The sequence below is a fragment of the Carcharodon carcharias genome, chromosome 3 (assembly GCF_017639515.1).
Source record: "Carcharodon carcharias isolate sCarCar2 chromosome 3, sCarCar2.pri, whole genome shotgun sequence".
Classification (NCBI taxonomy): domain Eukaryota; kingdom Metazoa; phylum Chordata; class Chondrichthyes; order Lamniformes; family Lamnidae; genus Carcharodon; species Carcharodon carcharias.
Genome location: NC_054469.1, coordinates 134,869,062 through 134,889,531, shown reverse-complemented (window position 1 = coordinate 134,889,531; position 20,470 = coordinate 134,869,062). Strand labels below are relative to the sequence as shown.

General features: G+C 42.2%; 1 protein-coding gene across 1 annotated transcript in view; it reads right to left on the bottom strand.

Moving 5' to 3' along the window:
• LOC121276335 (dynein heavy chain 11, axonemal-like) overlaps nt 1–17,547 on the bottom strand; it is a 564,873-nt gene extending 547,326 nt beyond the window's left edge. Inside the window, exons 1-3 of the mRNA XM_041184616.1 lie at nt 17,323–17,547; nt 10,174–10,317; nt 3,698–3,900 (exon numbers count right to left, since the gene is read on the bottom strand). Coding sequence (XP_041040550.1) covers nt 3,698–3,900; nt 10,174–10,317; nt 17,323–17,547 — 572 coding nt within the window. The remainder of the gene's footprint in view (nt 1–3,697; nt 3,901–10,173; nt 10,318–17,322) is intronic.
• Between the last annotated feature and the right edge of the window lie 2,923 nt (nt 17,548–20,470).

The window sequence follows — 20,470 nt, the reverse complement described above, 5'->3', positions numbered from 1 at the left end:
GGCTTCATCACTCGTCACCTTCGGCACCACATCTTCACCTGTCAGGAGTGGTGTCGGAATGGGGGCGGAGAGGCTGCCCTGTCCGTAAGGTGCTGAGAGCACAGAGAACATCATGGAACCCAATGACGCTTGGGTACAAGATTCTTGCAGCAAACACGAGGTGCAGGAGTCACTAATCTGGACAGCCTTTGAAGCCGGGCAAACTCTGCATTCAGGTTACAGAGGCCCTGGACTGCGACAGTAGCCTTTGTTTTGTGCAGGAAGCAAAGTTTCACATCTGATTGACATGAATACTGCTCAACATAACAAGCAACCAAAGGCAAGGAGACATTCTTGGGAGTGTATTTACAATAGTCAACGTTAAGTAAAAGTGATTGACACCCTTGCCCATGTTGTGCAACTGAGCCTACTGGACCTTTCTAACCCTGCTTCTGAGCCTTGGTGCTCCCCCGACATCCACAGCAGAGGTAAGGCAGCCTGCTGACTATTATACCTGTTGTCTGTGATGACCTTGACAGGCATCTTCTGGAAGGCCGAGAGCTGGAGGGCCCCAGCCTGCTTTTGGGACCCTGCTGTGTGGCAGTGCCACCCTCCTCGATCTGTGGAGTTGGAGCTGCTCGGGTCACAGGAAGAGGGGATTCAGATGGGCCAGACACTCCTGGAGTCACCTGGGTGAATGGCACCAGGGTGTGCACCTGCTGCTCCTCCGTCCTATGGGTATCCGAGGGCCCCTAGCTGGCTCCTTGAGAGGAAAGGACAACTGGAGTGAGCTTGAGATGCCCCGCCCACCTCTTGTGTTGTCATTGATGGATCCAGCAAGTGCCTCAGCGATGGAGTGCAGCTCCTGCAGCAGTGCAGGGCAAATGTCCTGGACCAAGGTCTCCATGTCAGCCACCACCCTACCAGTGGTTGATGTGTTGGCACGCCAGCGCCATCACCCCAGGCTGAAGGCAGATGGACTCCTCCACCGTGCCTTAAAATTTGAGGAGTGCAACAGACATCTCGTCCTGATGTTCCCGAGCTTGCCTTTGCAGCTCCAGCAACTGTGGAATGACCAAGTCCTGAGGTTCCTCATCAGACTTATCTCAGCAGATTTCTGGCCTCCAGCAGTCCTCTGAGTGCTGACAGCCTGGGAAGTCCCTGCCTCTATCTGCTGTGGATCAGACAGTGTGATGTGCTCAGCAGGTGCCCCTGAAGGCTACTCTAGATCTAGGTCCCACTGAGGTGTGTGTTTCTGTGCTGGTGGAGGGTGTGGGTGTGGGCAAGCGGTTCTTCAATTAGGATGTCATCAGATTCCTCTTCCAAGGTGTATTTGGGGCTGGAGGCTTGTGGACCCCCTCAGCTGCTTCCCAGATGTGCCTGTGAAAGCAAGGAGAGATAATTAATGCATGGCAGGGGACTGCATAACAGGGGAACTGACTCACAGCACTGTTGTCTGATGCATGTTGCATTGCTGGATCCTCACTTGATTGAGCACCATCAACCTCACCGTCAGCACAGGAATGGTCCAGGTCGTCAATGGCCAGATGGGTGGCTCTATTTTCAAAGTCTGTAAGGATCTTTGGTTTCAGGCATTCCTCCACCAGTCTGCGACCTCTCCCTTTTGTTGTGTGCCAGCCTGTCTTGCATGAAGACAGATGGAGAGAGTGTAAGCAGGACGCCTGCCAGGCCAGATGATAAGGGTGCCTGGCATGTGGGTGCAGAATGATGCCATAGACAGGATGAGAACACCATCCACAGGGCAGAAGGTGGTGTATCCCCTGCCATGCACTAATGATCTCTCCTTGCTTTCACTCGCACCAGGAAAGCAGCCAAGGGGTTCAACGAGCAAGGTCCTTGACTCCAGCCCCAAAGACACCTCAGAAGAGGGATCAGATGACACTCTAATTGAAGAACCATCACAGCGCTCACCCACATCATCCACCAGTGCAGTGTCTATGACATCACTGGCTGCGACATAACAGAAAGCTGTCTGCAAAACGATGGTGGAAAGCCAACAGAGGAAAGAACATGCTCTTCACTGCTCCCTCTGCACCCACTCCTGTTGCACACTTCCCACCGCCACTCCCTCCCACTTGAGGGAGGAAGGGGCAAAGGGAATGGGAGGGAACCGGAAACGGGAAAGGCAGGCAGAGCAGATGGCAGGGAGCAGGGAGGAGTGACGAAAGGAGCGGGAAGTAGCAGGTGGCAAGGAATAAACAGCAGGGAAGTGGGGAGCAGGCACACAACAGTGATGTTGGTGGCGTGAGAAGCCACGCATGCGCTGGCAGAGTGGGAGCCGAGTTGCTGTTCCTGTTCGGTGACTGGAATTGGCATTTAATTTAAGCTATTCAGCCAGTATGAAGCAATGAATGTGCAATACTGCAAAACGTGCTCTGTATTAAGATTTACCACACCCTAGATTGCACTGGCTGTAGAAAAACAAAGGTCTGCTTCTAAGACCACACTCACTATTATGCAACATTTAGCATTATGCACAAAGTAATCTGGACCAGTTAGCCACAAGGCAAATACTAAACCCTGCTACCAACGAAGCATAGATACTAGATACTAATTAATATAAATTCCACAGAGAACTATTGGTCTCTCTAACTGACAAACACATATCACTCTGGCAGACTTTGTATCTTGGGTAAAGAGTTACAAAGCAGATTCATTAAGTAAAATCGAACTGAAGCAAGAGCAAACAGCAGAGTTCACTATGTTGCAGATCCTTGTGTAGTGTCTCCTTCAAAACAATGAAGTAACTCAAAATTCTAGCTATTTTCAGTTGCATTATATTTGGACTTTGGACTAATGCCACTTCTAAAGGTGAAATCGAATATTCATGAGTGTTCCACAAATTTGCACATAGCTACCTAGCAGAGCAAAGATTTCACTGAAGAAACATTGACATGGGACGTAGTCCTAATTGAGACAAGCAACCAATCATGTATCTTTCATCAATAAATAAAAGTGTCAATCATAAACACTTTCAAAGGCACAAACAACTGATTATATCAAAGAATTATGAACTGTTAATAAAAACAAACAAATCCCACACTCAGCATGATATCTTTCTCACCAGTGAGACAGCTGTAAGGGTCTTGAGCAGATGTAATCCAATTTTTTTTTTATTATTCATTCATGGGATGTAGGCTTCGCTGGCTGGGCCAGCATTTGTTGCCCATCCCTAGTTTCCCTTGAAAAGATGGTGGTGAGCTGCCTTCTTGAACCGCTGTAGTCTACATAGTCTGAACATTGAACATTGATGGCCAAGTTTTCAATATTAACAGTTTCTAACACCCAGGTGATCTTTTTATTTAACATTTATTAGGCAGTCGAATGTGACCATTTGCCTGTGAAGGGTTATCAGTGTTTGAGACACAAAAAGGGCTAATTTTGAATTTCACCACCTGGTCAGTAATGTGGCAGACCAGATCGCCCAGACATTGTCAACAATGGATAAAAATTGGATGGGTTCTACAATAGGCAGACAATCCATTCTGCCAGATCACAGCACAGCTAGTGAGGTTCACAATTACCCCAGTGTGTATTTCATGTCCACAGTATCATAAATTGGCTTTTTTAAATTACTGATTAATATAGATGAGCATGTACTAAAGTAATTAACTGAAGGACATGCCAGTTTCAACTGTGTGTATGACCAGTGTTAACACCTGCATTTATCACAGTAAATTTAACTTTTTCACCTTACTTGTTCCCATTCTCCTGTTTCTGACTGTCGCCTCTCATTTTGGCTACGATGCTTGGTATAGGCAGGAGGGTCTGTCCCATCGCTTGACCTTTCACAACATAAACCTTGTTTCTAATATTTTCCACATGAAGGTCTACATCTTGTGAAATAAACTGTGGCCATGTTCTGTGGCTTCTCTTGTTTGAAAGAACTGGCACCAGAACCTAAAGAAAATGTCAAGAGAATATTCATTGGTTTAATTGTATTGCATTACTGATATGTGCTACAATGATGAAATAAGAATGACATGTACCAAAATGGAAATATATCAAGACATTGCAGTCTAAAAATTATGTGGCTGGTATTCGTCATTTCAAGCACATATCATTTTCAGAAGTTACTTTGGTAACTTGTCCTTTCTTAACTATAGCCAAAGTTTAGACCTTTGTGTAAGTAAGCCATTTCAGCAAGTCCAAGATTTGATCTCTGCTCAGTTCAGTTATCTTAACTCGGAGACTGCTAATTTTTAAAATGATTTTTGCAAGATTCAAAATTACACTTTCAAGCGTCAGCGGGATAGTGAGGGAGAAAAATTTATGTCTGGGTCACAATCAATTGACCTCAACTGGCAAGTCTCTGCGTGTGGTTTTCAGATGAAGTTCAGAGTTTGGTAAGGTTCTAAAGGACCACCACTGACTCTACCAAGTAATGGCCACCATCTTCAAAATAGCAGGACAAGGGGAGAATACAGGACCAAAAGCTGGAGAAAAATGATATTGAAACTCATTTGAGAGATGCATTGTTTGTTGTTTCCCTTCCCAGTAATTGAAAAACATTGGTTTAAGATTGTCACATTCTTGGTGGATTTCTGTACTGCCTGCCACTTCCTACCACTCTGGGTGGTCACCCACTTGCTAACTGGCTGTAGGGTGACCAGCTCCTGGAACTTATGATTCAGAAAACATTCAGCCATAACTTGACCTTTTGCGTTAGTGTAAAATGGGTGAATCGGCAGCCCATGTTACATTTCTTCCTACTATAGTTTCCATTGAAGTCACACTGTTGCACAAAGTCAAGATACATTTCATGTGCTATGAATCCAGGCACTCCTCAAGCTCAGATAAATTAAAAGAGGCTTACCTCACTTGAGCCTTGCACAAGGAGTGTCATTAAGGGAATCCTGGTGAACCCTGAACATGTTGTTGTTCAAATTTAAAGGGACATAGGCACAGAAAAGGAAGCTGGCATCTTACAGGGCAATAAAAATGAAGGGTCAAAAATGACCACAGCAGTTTTTAACCTTTGCAAAGGCTGTCTGGTGTTGGGGCTGGGGGAGGGCGTGATGGATGGAAACTACTGAGGAAGTTTGAAAGAACAGGAATGAAATGGAATCTGTAAAATAATAACAGACTGGCACTGTCATCGACCTGTTTCATGGATGGTGAAGTTGACATTCTGCTACATGAGGTGAGGTGAGGTGAGTGAGAGGAGGCACACAAAGACATCATTGAGAGGTGGAAAGGTTAAAGAAGCATATCCCAGAGCATAGGTTCTAGATAGCTCAAGGCATAACTACAAACGGCAGGGTGATAGGAATGGGAGTTAAAAACAAAACGTCAGAGATAGAGGAAAGTTATGTAGGCAGACAGGGGTGAGGGCATGAAGGGAATTAATTGTGTTATTCTTTCTAGTTTCTTGAAAATCTTTTCCTTGAAAATTTCCTAAATAAACATTTGGGAGTAATAGTGTGACATCTCACTACCAGCAACATGGCTGGATATCATCCACAACATGAGATAAACCTTGGCTTTATGTGACTGTGACTTCAAAGGAAATTATAGTAGACCATGATCTACAGATTCACTATCATATGTTTTAAACTGATGCAGAAAGTCGAGATCTAAACCACTTGTCTGCATGGGTACAGTTGGCAGATATGGTTTCTCACCAGGAGTGAGCGTTCAGAAAATTACCCCTACTGTATATATATTCAAACCTATCGATGTTGCCACTACATCAGAGCACACAGTTGTCTAGCAAATACAGCTATTGACACTGCCATCTCAACCGTGACCATCATGAGGTTTTATGTTATCAAACGCACAGATCTCTTTCTTCTGTGCAAGTCTTCCTCGCAATATTTTATTGGAAGTATAAACAAATAGCCACAAAACAGTTTAGCAATGGTTACTCGTTAACTCCATGGTTACATAAAACAAAACAGATGAAACAGACAATGTCTTTGCTGTGCTTTGTACATAACCGAAAACCAGTAGTTGAATCTGGCGCAGATTAAGAAACAATATGTTGCAATCTTGTTTGGCGTAGGAGAATGAGATTTCCTTTAATTACCCCAACACACCAACCTAAATAAACAAAACAAGGAACACAAATCAAGCACTATTATCTCAAATTATCCCAAAGTTGGAGGGGGGGGGTACTTATTGCTATATTTTCTTCCATAACAGGAAACAAGGAAAGTAACATTTTAGCCTTTGTGCCAGTAAGATCTGATTGCACTGGAAAGGTGCATTTTGTAATGAAGAACGATGACTTGCACCACCAAAAGGTGCAAGTCTGATTTATTGCCACGCAGGGAGGTAAAAATTTGTTACATTCATTAGTAAGACTAGAAAATTGTGAAGTGATATAAGGAATCCTGCAGCTTCACTGAAACAAAAATGGCCAGTATAAGGGGAAGGGGAGCTGCACTGGGGCATCCAAGGGGCAGCCACTGTTTCCTTGCTATTTTCAACTGCTTGATGCCCAGTAGAATTTAAATTACTTTTTCCTCTCACTTCCCATTTTTTCTCCCTTTTTTTTGCGATTGTCACTTTCCTTTATCCTCTCCGTGGCATCTAGGTTTTGTCTCCTCCTCATCCTGCCTATTCTCTTGAAGATATGCAAGACTAGAAATTCCTCAGCATTCATTTTTGAATGCCTCACCATTGCAGCATTCATTTTTTTTACTGTTGGGCAGCAGCCCCCGCTCAAATGGGAAAATCCAAGAAGCCTGGGATTTTGGGCCTCAGGCCTTATGGTCATGCAGAAAGCACTGCAGTATGAGTCTATTCATGTGCTAATGTGCAAGTAAGTGACTGAGTAAAATCATGGAGGTCTGCAGTCTCATTGAGGAGCCTCAGAGTGCAACTGGGGGTGGGGGAACTAGGAGGTCCGGTTGCAGCCAGGGAAGCCTGGAGGTCAAAGTCAGGAATCAGCTCAAAGATCTCTGGATCAGGACCAGCAGTGATAAGATAATTACTAAACCTTTTTTCATTCTGTGCTGCTTGGCATTGGTTTTCCCGAAGGCAATCAGCACCACCACTGACTGGCCATTCATCCCATCGTATCCACGCTGGCTGAAAAAGAGCTCTCCAGTCTAATCCAACCTTCCAGCTCTTAATCGGTATGCCTTTAGGTTATGGCACTTCAAGTACATATCCAAGAGTTTTTTAAATGCAATGAGGGTATCCAAAACTCCATATACACATCATCAACCACACCATCCTCATCAACCCTTTCCATTGCTTCATTCAAGAATTCAATCAGATTAGTCAAATATCATCTGCCTTTAAGAAATCCATGCTAGACTTTCAGTTATTAGCCCATACTTTTCTAAATGTCAATTAATTTTATCCAGATTTATTGTCTATAAGAGTTTCATCGCTACCAATGTTTCTATAGGGAGTGATGAAGATGTCATTACCTCTTGCAAATGCTGCACCAGTTAGCTGTATATACCGACAACAGAGTGACTGATTCAGCAGACATCTTTTGCAGTGACTTGGAAAGATGTTGTGCCTTTAAAATGTGGTAGTGGTCAGCACTGTCACTGAGACAGCAATCTCTGATGCAGAAGTGAGTCTCCAGATCAGGTTGGAGCAGATGGTACATTTCTGTGACAGCTCCCCATGCACACATCTGCTGTGATAGGATGGTCTTTGGGTAAATAGCCAATTCAGACATGGTGCCTCAGGTGTTTATGCATCTGCCTTTGTTAGCCTGAGACAAGTTCATCTTCATCATCTAAATGATGCAATGCAATTGCAACCTCAACAGAATTCCCATCCTTCGCACTTTGCTGCAAATTATGTTTCAGCTATAAGCAATATTATAGTCTTGCAATGCAATAAATCAGTAGATCAAAGCAGCCTGAATTAATGCAGTGAGGAAAATGCAGCAAAAACTAAACAAGAATATGCAACTACAATACAGCGTAAAATAGGTTTCAAAAAAATTTAAAATGGCCTCAAACATTTTTTTTGGAGTACCTTGAGAAAATTTAAATGTTGAGCCTTTGCAGTTGCTGCTCATCCTGATCTCTAAACATTTAAATTGTGAACTGAAGGACAAAAGTTTTACACATATGTATAATCCCATTTGTCTGGAACACGAACTAAAGGTCCAGCCAACAAGTTTAAATTGGACACTGCCTGGCTAGAATCCAGACGATACTGCACAAAAGCTGCTTCAGTTTCATTTTTACTTCAGTTAATCCTCCTTGTGTGGTTTCACTCCATGATCCCTACATGGTCTTTTTTTTTTATTCAATCAATTTCTTAGATTGGTTAAACTTAAATCGAATGGCTGGAAAATCACAGGCAGCAGACCTGAAAATGCCCAATCCATGATCACTGTGGGCTAGGTACTTCATCACAAGCAAGGACATACACACTTAAAATCTATCCTCAGTATCAAACCTGGTGGAGGCAGGGCATTCTGTGTTCTCAGTCCACTCCACCCACACATTTCTTCACGGTTTGGTCAATAACTACCAGGCAAACAGTGCAGAGTGCAGTTGCATTGTTTAGCTGCCTGCAGAGTCACAACTATCCTGTGCACTAACAGTGGCACCAAGGGAAGAAAAGCAAAAGCTTTAAGAAAATACACAGATGTAGAACAGTCATTTTTTTCTTTTTGATATGAAACACTTCCAAATGAGTGGAGTGTTTGAAAGCACATTTACTAGCCTCATTCTCAAATTTCTGCCTTCCCTTCCAGAGACCTGTGGACCTGCTAACATTGTAGCAATGTGCATCAATGAAATTTCTCCCATTCTGCTGTACAGGTGCTTTACAACTGCATCAGAACAATGTCCAAAATAAAAGTGCAACAAAAATATATTTTGGGAAAATCATCAGACAGAGGTCATATCTCCTGTGTCCACGTCTATGTCTGTCATATAGTCTAGCAGCTGCAAAAATGATGAAAACTTCAGACTGTGGGCAATAGATTGGCCAAAACTCTATTACTAGAGTATTCTAACTCCTGTCACCATGATGCTGATGATCTTCCTAGGGCTAGCACTGTGCAGGAGGGAATTGCATGAGTGAGTCATTTCACGGATCTCATTTTTTCTTAACGGTTAAATGAAGTTGAAATGGTAGAAATCTGGAAACAGGCAATGTGCTTTCCCTCTCAGTTGATGAGTTACTTCATGGTATGAAAGGTTTAAATAAAGGCAGCACTGTCCCAATCACTAATGGGCATTGCACCACACAATAGGATATTGCACTATATAGAACAAGAAGTGTCCAGGTTCAACCCCAGATCCATGCTGAGTTAGCAGATTTGAGCTGGAAATAGCAATGTAAGTGCCACAGCTAGCCTCAGGCAGAGGAAGGACTCCTGCTGATATGCAAGAATGTGTTACCAAATGACAACAAGATCAAAACTAATATAAAAACAAAAAACTGCGGATGCTGGAAATCCAAAACAAAAACAGAATTACCTGGAAAAACTCAGCAGGATCAAGTTTTGCTGCTATGCTCCCCTATCTCCCACCCAATTAAATAACCTACCAACGCTCAACATTCAGACTTACAGATGAAGGGCAACAACTTGGAAACTTGAATCACTTCCCCCAGTGGAACAGAAAGAAATTAATTACCTCCAAAAGTAAAAACGCCACTTGATGGGCCCAGGCCTTCTCTCCTCCCTTTAGCTCCTGAGTTTCCTGAATCATAGGAAACACGACCCATGGGCATTAAAAGTAAAACTCCGCTACAGTTTGAGGCAGCCGATTAAAATATTCAAGTTATAGGTCGCACCTCTGGAAAACAGTTTGTCTCCCACCCTCAACTTGATTCATTGAAATTGGAGGCAGGTTAAGGGTTGAGTTTCTGTTTAACCCAACATACCCACTCTCCTGCACCCCCACCTCCACAACCAAACCCCGGTCTTTGGGGGTTACAATTCCCGCACCCCCCCCTTCCAAAATATCTGGGGGTCCGACCTAGTTTCCAGTCATTCCAGAATGGCTGCTGATTTTGTGCCTGTATATTTAAAATAATAATAATAAATTACATTTCATTCTGCTTTTAAACAATCTTTAGCTTTATAATGCAGGAATTCAATTCTTACATTATATTTATGTATTCAGTAAAATAATTATCAAAGTAAAAGAAACATAAGAATAAACTCATACTTATAGCAAGAGTGCTAATCAAAGCACTTTGGCTCCTCTAGTTTTGTAATTTACCTAAAAAGCCACTCACCTCTTCAACCAATGTGGTTATTTGATTCAATGGAGTTGTAGACAGGTGCCCAAACAGTAGAGCTCTTCTGTAATTCTCTTTTAGAATGGGACCTCTAAGTTTCTTGATTATGTAAACAACTTTACTTTTCAAATTTGAAGGTAACTGAAAATAAATTAAAATGTGATTAGACATTGTCACTTACATGTATTAATTGTGTTTTACATGCCCGATGATAAGCATAAATATTGTAACGTGCAACACTTGTGTATACAACAGCATCATAAGCTCTGCAACTACTGTTTCCCTCTGTGCTGCTGAGAACCCAGCATTCTTCCTTGACCTCTCTGTCTCAATCTCTGGTGATAGACTGTCCACCAATATCCATTACAAACCCACCGACACCCACAGCTATCTCGACTACAGCTCCTCACACCCCACTTCCTGTAAGGACTCCATCCCATTCTCTCAGTTCCTTCGCCTCCGTCGCATCTGTTCCGATGATGCTACATTCAAAAACAGTTCCTCTGACATGTCCTCCTTCTTCCTTAACCGAGGTTTTCCACCCACGGTCGTTGACAGGGCCCTCAACCGTGTCCGGCCCATCTCCCGCGCATCCGCCCTCACTCCTTCTCCTCCCTCCCAGAAACATGATAGGGTCCCCCTTGTCCTCACTTATCACCCCACCAGCCTCCGCATTCAAAGGATCATCCTCCGCCATTTCCGCCAACTCCAGCATGATGCCACTACCAAACACATCTTCCCTTCACCCCCCTTATCGGCATTCCGTAGGGATCGCTCCCTCCGGGACACCCTGGTCCACTCCTCCATCACCCCCTACTCCTCAACCCCCTCCTATGGCACAACCCCTTGCCCACGCAAAAGATGCAACACCTGCCCCTTCACTTCCTCTCTCCTCACCGTCCAAGGACCCAAACACTCCTTTCAAGTGAAGCAGCATTTCACTTGCATTTCCCCCAACTTAGTCTACTGCATTCGTTGCTCCCAATGTGGTCTCCTCTACATTGGAGAGACCAAACGTAAACTGGGCGACCGCTTTGCAGAACACCTGCGGTCTGTCCGCAAGAATGACCCAAACCTCCCTGTCGCTTGCCATTTTAACACTCCACCCTGCTCTCTTGCCCACATGTCTGTCCTTGGCTTGCTGCATTGTTCCAGTGAAGCCCAACGCAAACTGGAGGAACAACACCTCATCTTCCGACTAGGGACTTTACAGCCTTCCGGACTGAATATTGAATTCAACAACTTTAGGTCGTGAGTCCCCTCCCCCATCCCCACCCCCTTTCTGTTTCCCCCTTCTCTTTTTTTTTTCCCAATAAATTATAAAGATTTTCCTTTTCCCACCTATTTCCATTATATAAAATAAAAAAAAACCCACTAGAGCTATACCTTGAGTGCCCTACCATCCATTCTTAATTAGCACATTCGTTTAGATAATATCACCAACTTTATCTTTAACACCTATGTGTTCTATTGTACTATTGTTGTTGACATCTTTTGATATTCTACTTCTATCACTGCTTGTTTGTCGCTACAACCACACCAACCCCCTCCACCTCTCTGTCTCTCTATCTCTCCGCCCCCCACACACACACCTTAAACCAGCTTATATTTCAGCTCTTTCCTGGACTCGAACTCAAGTTCTGTCGAAGGGTCATGAGGACTCGAAACGTCAACTCTTTTCTTCTCCGCCGATGCTGCCAGACCTGCTGAGTTTTTCCAGGTAATTCTGTTTTTGTTTTCCTATATTTAGGTTTGGCTTCTCTAATATTCTCCTTGCTAGTCTTGATAAATTAAAACTCATTCACAATGCTATGATCATCTACCATCAGCACGAAGTTCCGCACTCGCATCTCTCATGATCTTTTGAGCTAATGTGCATTTGCTCCTCATGCCTCAGTCAACTGGCTTCAAGATCCTCATGCTGCTTTCAAATCCTTTCTGAGATGGAGTGACTTCACCTCACTCTATTGCAGCACATCCTGTGCTTTATAGGTACAAGCTGTTTGCTGATCACTGCAGTGTTAAGTTCCATTCGCAATTTCTCAGATAATGAAACAGTGCATTGTCCATAAGCAGCAAGAGGTGGCTGACATCCAAGCTTGGGCTGATAAGTGGTAAGTAACATTCCTGCCACATAGATGTTAGGCAATGACCATCTCCTACAAGAATGTCTAATCACTTCCCCATGAGATTCAATTACATTATCCACATCAAAACCCCCCCCACCAACCCCCCACCATCAACATCCTGGGCAACGTCACTGATCCAAACTTAACTGGACCAACTACATAAATACTGTAGCAACTAAAGAAGGTCAATGGCTGGGTATTTTGTGGTGAGTGGCTCACTTCCTGATCAATATTCCCTTTAAAATTTTATTGTGGTGCGTGGCCAATTTTTTCTATACACAGCAGCTTTAAATGTTTGGGGCGGCTACAACCACACACACCGTTTAACGCAACAAGGCCTGCGCTGTACCTTCCAAGCATCTGTGTGGCTGCACATTCACACATCTTAACAAAAATATTGTTCCTGAATCCCCAAAGCCTCTCCAACACCTGCAAAGCAGAAGTCAGGAGCATGATAGAGTACTCCATTTGTCCGGATGTGTACAACTAGAGCAGCAGTGAAGAAGCTCAACCATCCAGGACAAAGTAGCCCACTTCATCAGCAGTCCATCCATACTTTAAACGTCACTCCCTGCAACACTGTTGCTTGGCTGTATTGTCTACAACCTATAGGATACAGTGCAATAAATTGCTAAGACTTCTTCAATGTCTCAAACCTGTGATCGCCTTCACCTGGAAGGACAAGGGCAGCAGGTGCATGACAGCACAATCACCACCAAGTTCACTTCCAAGTTACACTATCCTAAGTTGAACATATAGTCCTGTTCCTTCACTGTTGCAGTGTCAAAAACTTGGAATTACTTAACTAACATCATGGTGGGGATACCTGCAGCATATGGACTGCAACAGTTCAAGAAGGTGCACGGCCATCTTCTCAAAGGCAACAAAAGATGGCCAATAAATGCTGGTCTTATAATGACACCCAATACTATCCACATGGTGCACACTAGAATTCAATCCTCTTGAGCAGCATTCAATAAAAGCTGGGAGAAGTGCTGAGGAAGAATGGAAGGAGAGTTCCAGGGAAGTAAGGGAGGAAAAAAAGTGTCAGTTTGAGATCAGTGGAGAGAACATAGGTTTGCTGTGGGTACAGCAGATAGAGAGATAAGAATATCGTTACAAATTGTACCAACTTGAATTGAGGATGCAGAGAAAGACTGTCACCATTAACTGGGCGGGGGTGGGTGGGGGTGGGAGAGGTTCATTTGGTGGGTTAGAGAGAAATGTGCAAGTTTGTAGTGAAAAGAAACAAGGAAGAATGCCAACTTGAAGTAGGGAGAAGCAGGTACAATAGTGTCTGCATGAAGGAAAGGGCAGGGAATGTAAAGTACAGGAGGAGAGGGAAATTAATAAATATCAGCATAAATAAATCAGAAATGAAGAGTGCTTGTGTGAGCTGGGGTAGGGACAAGAGTGCCTCAATGCATTATGATGACTGTAAAAGTAGTTGTAACAATCAGGTTGCGCAAGAGAGTACTAATAAATACTCACTAAAGCCTGCAATTTCTCAAGAAATAAAAGAATATTCACAATTTGTGCCAAAAGTTTCCATTATACAAGTAATAAAATACATATGTTTGTAACTTTTTCAAGTACAAACCCGTTTCCATTTGTTTCAGATGAAGTTACATTGTTTCATAGTTTGCCATTGTGAGATTTGAATTCTTGATCTTGGGGTTACAAACCCAGTACCATAACCATTTGGCTGTTAGCTTGACTTATAACAAGTCTGAGCCCCATTGAACATTTTATCAAGCTACAAGTAAAAGGCCTTTATTCAGGAGAGTTTTAGAGCTGTCAAAATCCATGGTTGTGTCTGGCCTTCTGAAGTTGTTTAGCTTTTAGTAAGTTTTAGAGCCATGTATGTTTACAGCATTGAAAGGGACCATATCCCACAGTGTTTTCAACAGCTCTTTGTTGAAGCAATCCAAAACTAATCCCACTGCCTTGCCTTCTTTTTGGAGCCAGCAGAACTCAGGGAAATCAGCCCTAGGGAACCTGCAAATAAAGGAAGAAACTAACTTACCTGAATATGGAAAACACCCCACATTTAATTCCTCTTCTGATCATTGCCACTCTTAACATCCCCTCCCCCAGTCCAAAACCATACCAGCCTCTTTTCCCAACCCATGATTGCCATGCTCCTAGCTCCAAGCCCTTCTCACTCCACACTCCCGCCTGTGATCTCCCACATTTTCAGTTCCTTCCATCTTCAGACACGACAATTGCAGGCTCCATGAAACCAGGGGCACCTCTGACCTCACCATTCAGCAACAGGAATCAGTCCTTGTGTCCTCCCCACACCCAAAAGCAGCTGCACCTAAATTTTGAGTCCTATGTCTTTAATGCTCCTTGTGAATGCTCCTTCTTAATGAAGCAGCTATTGCTACAGATAGTATTGTACTCCAAATGTGTGCTAACCTATGTTTTTATCATTACTTCTTTACTCTTATACTCTAAGGCCCCATTTAAAAATCCATAATTCTTCTTGCTATTTTAAGGCTTTATCCACCTGCACTCACACTTTGGGAATTATTTAAAAAGGCTTCCATTTATATAGCATCTTTCAGGATGTCTCAAAGCGCTTTAAAGCCCATTAAGTACTTCTGAATTGTAATGTGGGGATGGCAGCAGTCACTTATGGATTTGAACACCTAGGTTTCTCCGGTCATTGCAGTAACCTTGTTTAACCTTCTCTCCTTCCCTAAACAGGTTGACATATCTGAAAGAATTAATTTATAAAATAGCACATTCATATAACAGTTGAAGCAGTAACATTTGGAATATGTACTCATGCATAAAATGGAATTGGTCAACTGTTAATAAAAATAACTTTTAATATGCATGGTTAACAGATTAAGGAAAGACAGCAGCGGCACTATTACATACATATAAAAACGCAAACAGAATAGTTTCAGAGGACTGGCCAACAGATAATGTCATTCCTATATTTAAAAACAGAAATGGAACAAGTCAGAGAACTATACAACAATTAACTTAAGGTCAGTAGTAGGAAAGAATTCTTATTCAAACATATAATAGAAAAAATACCTAGAAACTGAAAATGTAATAAAGAGTAGTCAGCATGGATTTCAAAAGAGTTGATGCTTGACCAATATTATTGAATTCTTTCTGTGAAAAACTAATAGAAAGGATAGAACAGGGTAATGTAGTAGACATAAAATAATTGGACTTCCAAAGGTCTTAAGAAATACATAGTAGACTAAGGTCAGAACACGTGGGGTCAGGGGACAAGCAGCAGAATGGATAACAAGCTGGATACAAAACAGAATGCAGAGTAGAGGGTTCAACGTGAAAGTGGTATGCTACAAGGATCGGTGCTGAGATCATTGCCGCTCACTGTGTACATAAACAACTTGGACATGGGGATTGGAATTACGATTTCAAAATTTATGGATAGCACAAAATTAGGGGGGTGTAGTTAATACAGAGGAGAACTAAAATACAGAGAGACATGAATGAACTTGCAGACGTGTCATGTAGTTGGTAAATATAGGTAAGTGTGAGGTAGAACATTTCTGTAGGAAGAATAAAAGCCACATAATGCTTGGAAAATAATTATCTACATAGTGTAGAGAAACAGAGGGATCTGGAGATACAGATGTTATGATCTAGAAAGCAAATTGCTGAAGGATAGAACTGGAGCCAATCTTTACACACTTTGATATTTATTTACAGATCTACATATAACCCAACATCCACAGTTTCAGTCTCTCTCTATTTATAGGGACTCAAGTGAATGACCAGTTAATGCTCAGCAACTGCATAAATTAAACACAATATACATTGAACAATAGATACACAAATCAGTAAAGTAGCAGCATAGATTATATGACCATTTAATAAGACAAATAAAGCAACAGGGCTCATTTCCAGAGGGATAGAATTGAAAATCAGAGGAGTTACGTAAAACTTGTACAGACCTTGATTAGACCACACTTGAAGTACTGTGAATAGTTCTGGTCTCCATATTATTTAAAAAAGGATAGAGGTACTGGAGAAGATGCAAAATTTACTAGAATACCAAATTCCAAAGATAATACCTATCCAGGTTACCAGGTTGAAACCGTTCTCTCTAGAAAAACGACTGAGGGGTAACAACATTATGAAAGGGTCTGACAGGGTACACAGGGAGGGGCTATATATATACGAGAGCTGCTAATGAATGTAATTTGGAATTCAGTAGAAAACTCTTTATCCAGTGATTAGAAAGAGAAACATGCTTCCCCAAGGAGTGGATAAGGTGAATAACATAGATGCCATTGAAAGGCAAGCTCGATAGACTCAAGAGAAAGGAATAGAAGGATATATTGATGGGCTTTATATGAAGGAGGGTGAAGGAGGCTCGTATGAAACATAAAAACTAGTACAGGCTTGTTGGATCCAACAGCCCGTTTCTACGCTGTAAACAAATATAATGCAATACTATATCAGTAATATTCAAATTCTCGATTAGAAGTTTTAAAGAAACTTGCTGCATAAGGCTGATTTTCTTCAAATACTATTTTAATAAAGGCAAAATACTGCGGATTCTGGAAATCTGAAACAAAAACAAAAAATGCTGGAAAAACTCAGCAAGTCTGACAGCATCTGTGGAGAAAGAAACAGAGTTAACGTTTCGAGTCCGTATGACTCTTCATCAGAGTTATTTTAATGAAGCCAAAATATTTCAGCTCTTTTTAAAAAGGAAAATGCAACTTCTTGTATTTGTCAAACAGGATTAACGACCATGAACTATTTTGCGTTACTCCATTTTTATCCGAGAAAACTTGCGTTTTTCGTGGAATTTTACAACACATGCAATGTTTTACACTGGCAATACTGTTAACCCACATGAAACAAGAACTTGCTGTTCAGAAAAGATTCATTTATGTTTTTTTTCAGTGTTTTTTCTACGTATTAGGGGAAGGGGTGATAAAAGGCAACCTGTTGCAACATTTAATCTTCATTAACTGATCCGGAAAAAGCGGATAGTGGAAGTACGGATTGTTCTTACCTCCCTGGAGGCTGCGAGGAGCCCCGTGGTGCTAACAAACCACACCAGCATATAGTCTCTTTCAAGAAAATCTGACAGGAGTTTTTGATTCTCTGCGCTCATAATGAATTTGACCCATTTGTCAGCTCGGAGTCTCAATGAGAAGACAATCCAGTCTGCGATGTACTGCACCCTCTCATCGTCTGCGAAACTTTCAACATGGTTTTCCTCATCTTCTTCAGCCATTTCCTTCACTTTGATTTTTGGCACTTAGGCTTCCAACAAAATGTATTTTTTTTATAAGTAAATTGAGCCCAACTTTTATTTTCACTGCGTTCCCGACTCATTCAGCGAGAGCACTGAAGCTGCGCATTTAAAAGACGCTCTGACTCCTTTGAGGTGGATTCTGCTATGGACTGGTTTCCTTGGGAATGGGAAAGAAATGTGATCTTTCTATCGTTCACCTCTTCCCCGCTTGCGCCAGTGAACAATTCCACTTCAGGTCGATGCCTTCTTTCCTCAGTCTCACCGGAACAAACCAACACGGCCGTTGGGGGGGGAGGGGAGGCGGTGGCGAGCGCTGGTAGCAAGTGCTACAATTATATCAGTTTGTATCAATGTAAACAGTCAATGAAAAATGCACACCAATGTTACAGGCTCATTTACATAAATTAACTGACAATTACCCGATTTTTTTTAAAAATGAGGACAAATGTTACATGTTACCAAACTAAAATGAGTAGAAAAATGCAGCACCTGTGCATACAATGAGCCACAAGAGTAAATAACAAACCCGCATGCATTGGAGCTAAAACTTCACTAAAGAGAAGCAATGTATAAAATCTAGTGTATTGTGTGGACTATGTCTAATTACTTACTTAATTATGTACAAGAATCTCATTTATCAGGACACCTTTGGGTAATGGAGGGGAGATGATGTGGTGGGGGGTGGTTGTGTGGGTATGGGTCGGATTTCTCGAATGCCCACCTTAACGCTTTAGTGTCCTGTATGTAGCACAGAAGAATGAAAAGTAATTCTTCAAGTATAGAGTTTAAATGTTTTTAACTTCTGTAAAGTTATCAAAGAAACAAAACATTACATGCTGATGCAAGCGCTAGATTGGCAGTGCCATACTTTTAAATTTCTAACAAAACTTCTAAGAGCATTCAACGTATCTACGCCACCAATTTGACTTGTACACAGTGGGTGGCATTATGTACTTCTATTTGACGTAAGTGTACAAATCACACAACAAGGATTGATGAATGTGAAGATGGATTTTTAAAAAAATATTTTTGGGAATATGGTGGTATTCTGTAAAGAAGGCCACAATTTTTCAATATAGCTTCATGTATGATTCCACCTCTAACAAGGGATGTTGGAAAAGTTCAGCAGTGGTTTTTGTGAAACAAAGTACTGCATATTACAATGAAAAGTAACTTTTAAAACTGTAGCTGAGATCATAATGTAAAATGTCAAAGTTCAAATGGTATAAACCACCAAAAGTGAAGTAGGTGGGGATTTTGTAAAATATCTAATTCCATCCTTGAGATGTTGGACCAAAGCCCAATCTGCGCATTTGAGTGGGTATTAAAAATCTTATGGTGGCAAAATTAAACCTTGTGGGGTGTGGGAGGATATAAACAGACTGTTGGAATGGATGGATACATGTCAGTGAAATTCAATGTAGAGATGTGCAAAATGTTACGTTTTGGTACAAAGATCAAAGAGGGGAAATATAAAATAGAGAGCAGAATTCTAAAGGGGGTTTAGGAAAAGAGAGACCTGGGGGTGGGGGAGGGGTAGGTGGGCAGCGTTGGTAAATGTGCACAAGTTGTTGAAGGTGGCAGGGCAGTTGAGAAAGTGGTTTTTAAAAAAGAAGGACACAGCATCCTGGGCTTTATAAATAGAGGCACAGTGCACAAAAACAAGGAAATGATGATGAACCTTCAGCACAATCATTTGGCCACAGCTGGAGCATTATGTCCCATTCAAGGCATCATACTTTAGGTAAGTGTCAAGCAGTAGAGAGTGCAAAAAGAATTTACTACAATGGTTCCAGGAATGAGGGAATTCAGCTATGTCGACTGATTGGGGAAGGTGAGATTTTTCTCTTTAAGAAGAGAATGTTGATAACAGATTTAATAGAGATGTTCAACATTATGAGGGGTCTAGACAGAGTAGACAGAGAGAAACTGTTCCTTTGGGAGAAGGGTTGGGAACCAAAGGATACCGATTTAAGGTGATCAGCAAAAGAACCAATGGAAACATGAGGAAAAGCTTTCTTCTGCAGCAAGTAGAGTTATAACCTGGAATGCGCTGCCTAAGAGTGTGGTGGAAAGGCAGATTCAGTCCTGCCTTTGGGAAAGGGCAGCAAACTGGGACTAGCTGGACTTGATGAGCTGAATGGCCTCCTTCTGTGCTATGACCATTGTATGATTGCATGAAATTCATTAGACAGGTGACTGATGGATTGTTTGCCAAGGGCAGGCAATTATGTCCACTTTCCTACAATGTTGTCAATCAGAATGAACGGATGCTCTGATGCGTTGCTCTGGCTCACTTCCCACAGGTGCAGAGTACTTCTGACCGCACACACATGGCAATCTAGGCAACCCAAAACAATCAGGAATATTCATCAACCACTAGAGCTTCCACTCATTAATATGTACCTGGTGTGCAACAAAAAAAAGATGTTTTATGCCGGTGTACACAAGGTTCTAGGGCAGTTGCCATGTTGCTTTCATTCTGCGACAATCAAGCCCACTGATCTGTTCATATCTGAAAGCAGACTTAAGGAATGGTTGCTAGGCAACAAGGGATAGCTACTGCAAACTTGTTCCACGCACCTGTCAGGAACTCCAGCATCAAAACCCAACAGCACTACAATGAATGCTATATCACCAACAGATGCCAGGGTCCTCAGAATGATCATGATTTACTGGGCTCTGCAATAATGTTGCACAACAGCGAGGCATCGTTCCCACAGGAAGAACATGGTGAAGAGCTCAGACCCTTCTCGGAAGATTCAGAGGGGGAAGTGATGAGGGCAGTTTCAAATTGCTACCAGTGATGCCCTTATTAATGCAAAGTTCATCTGAGTTGCACCTGCGGACCCAAGTCACCAGGGAACGCAACTACCGTTCTTCTCCACCACCCCACTAATGC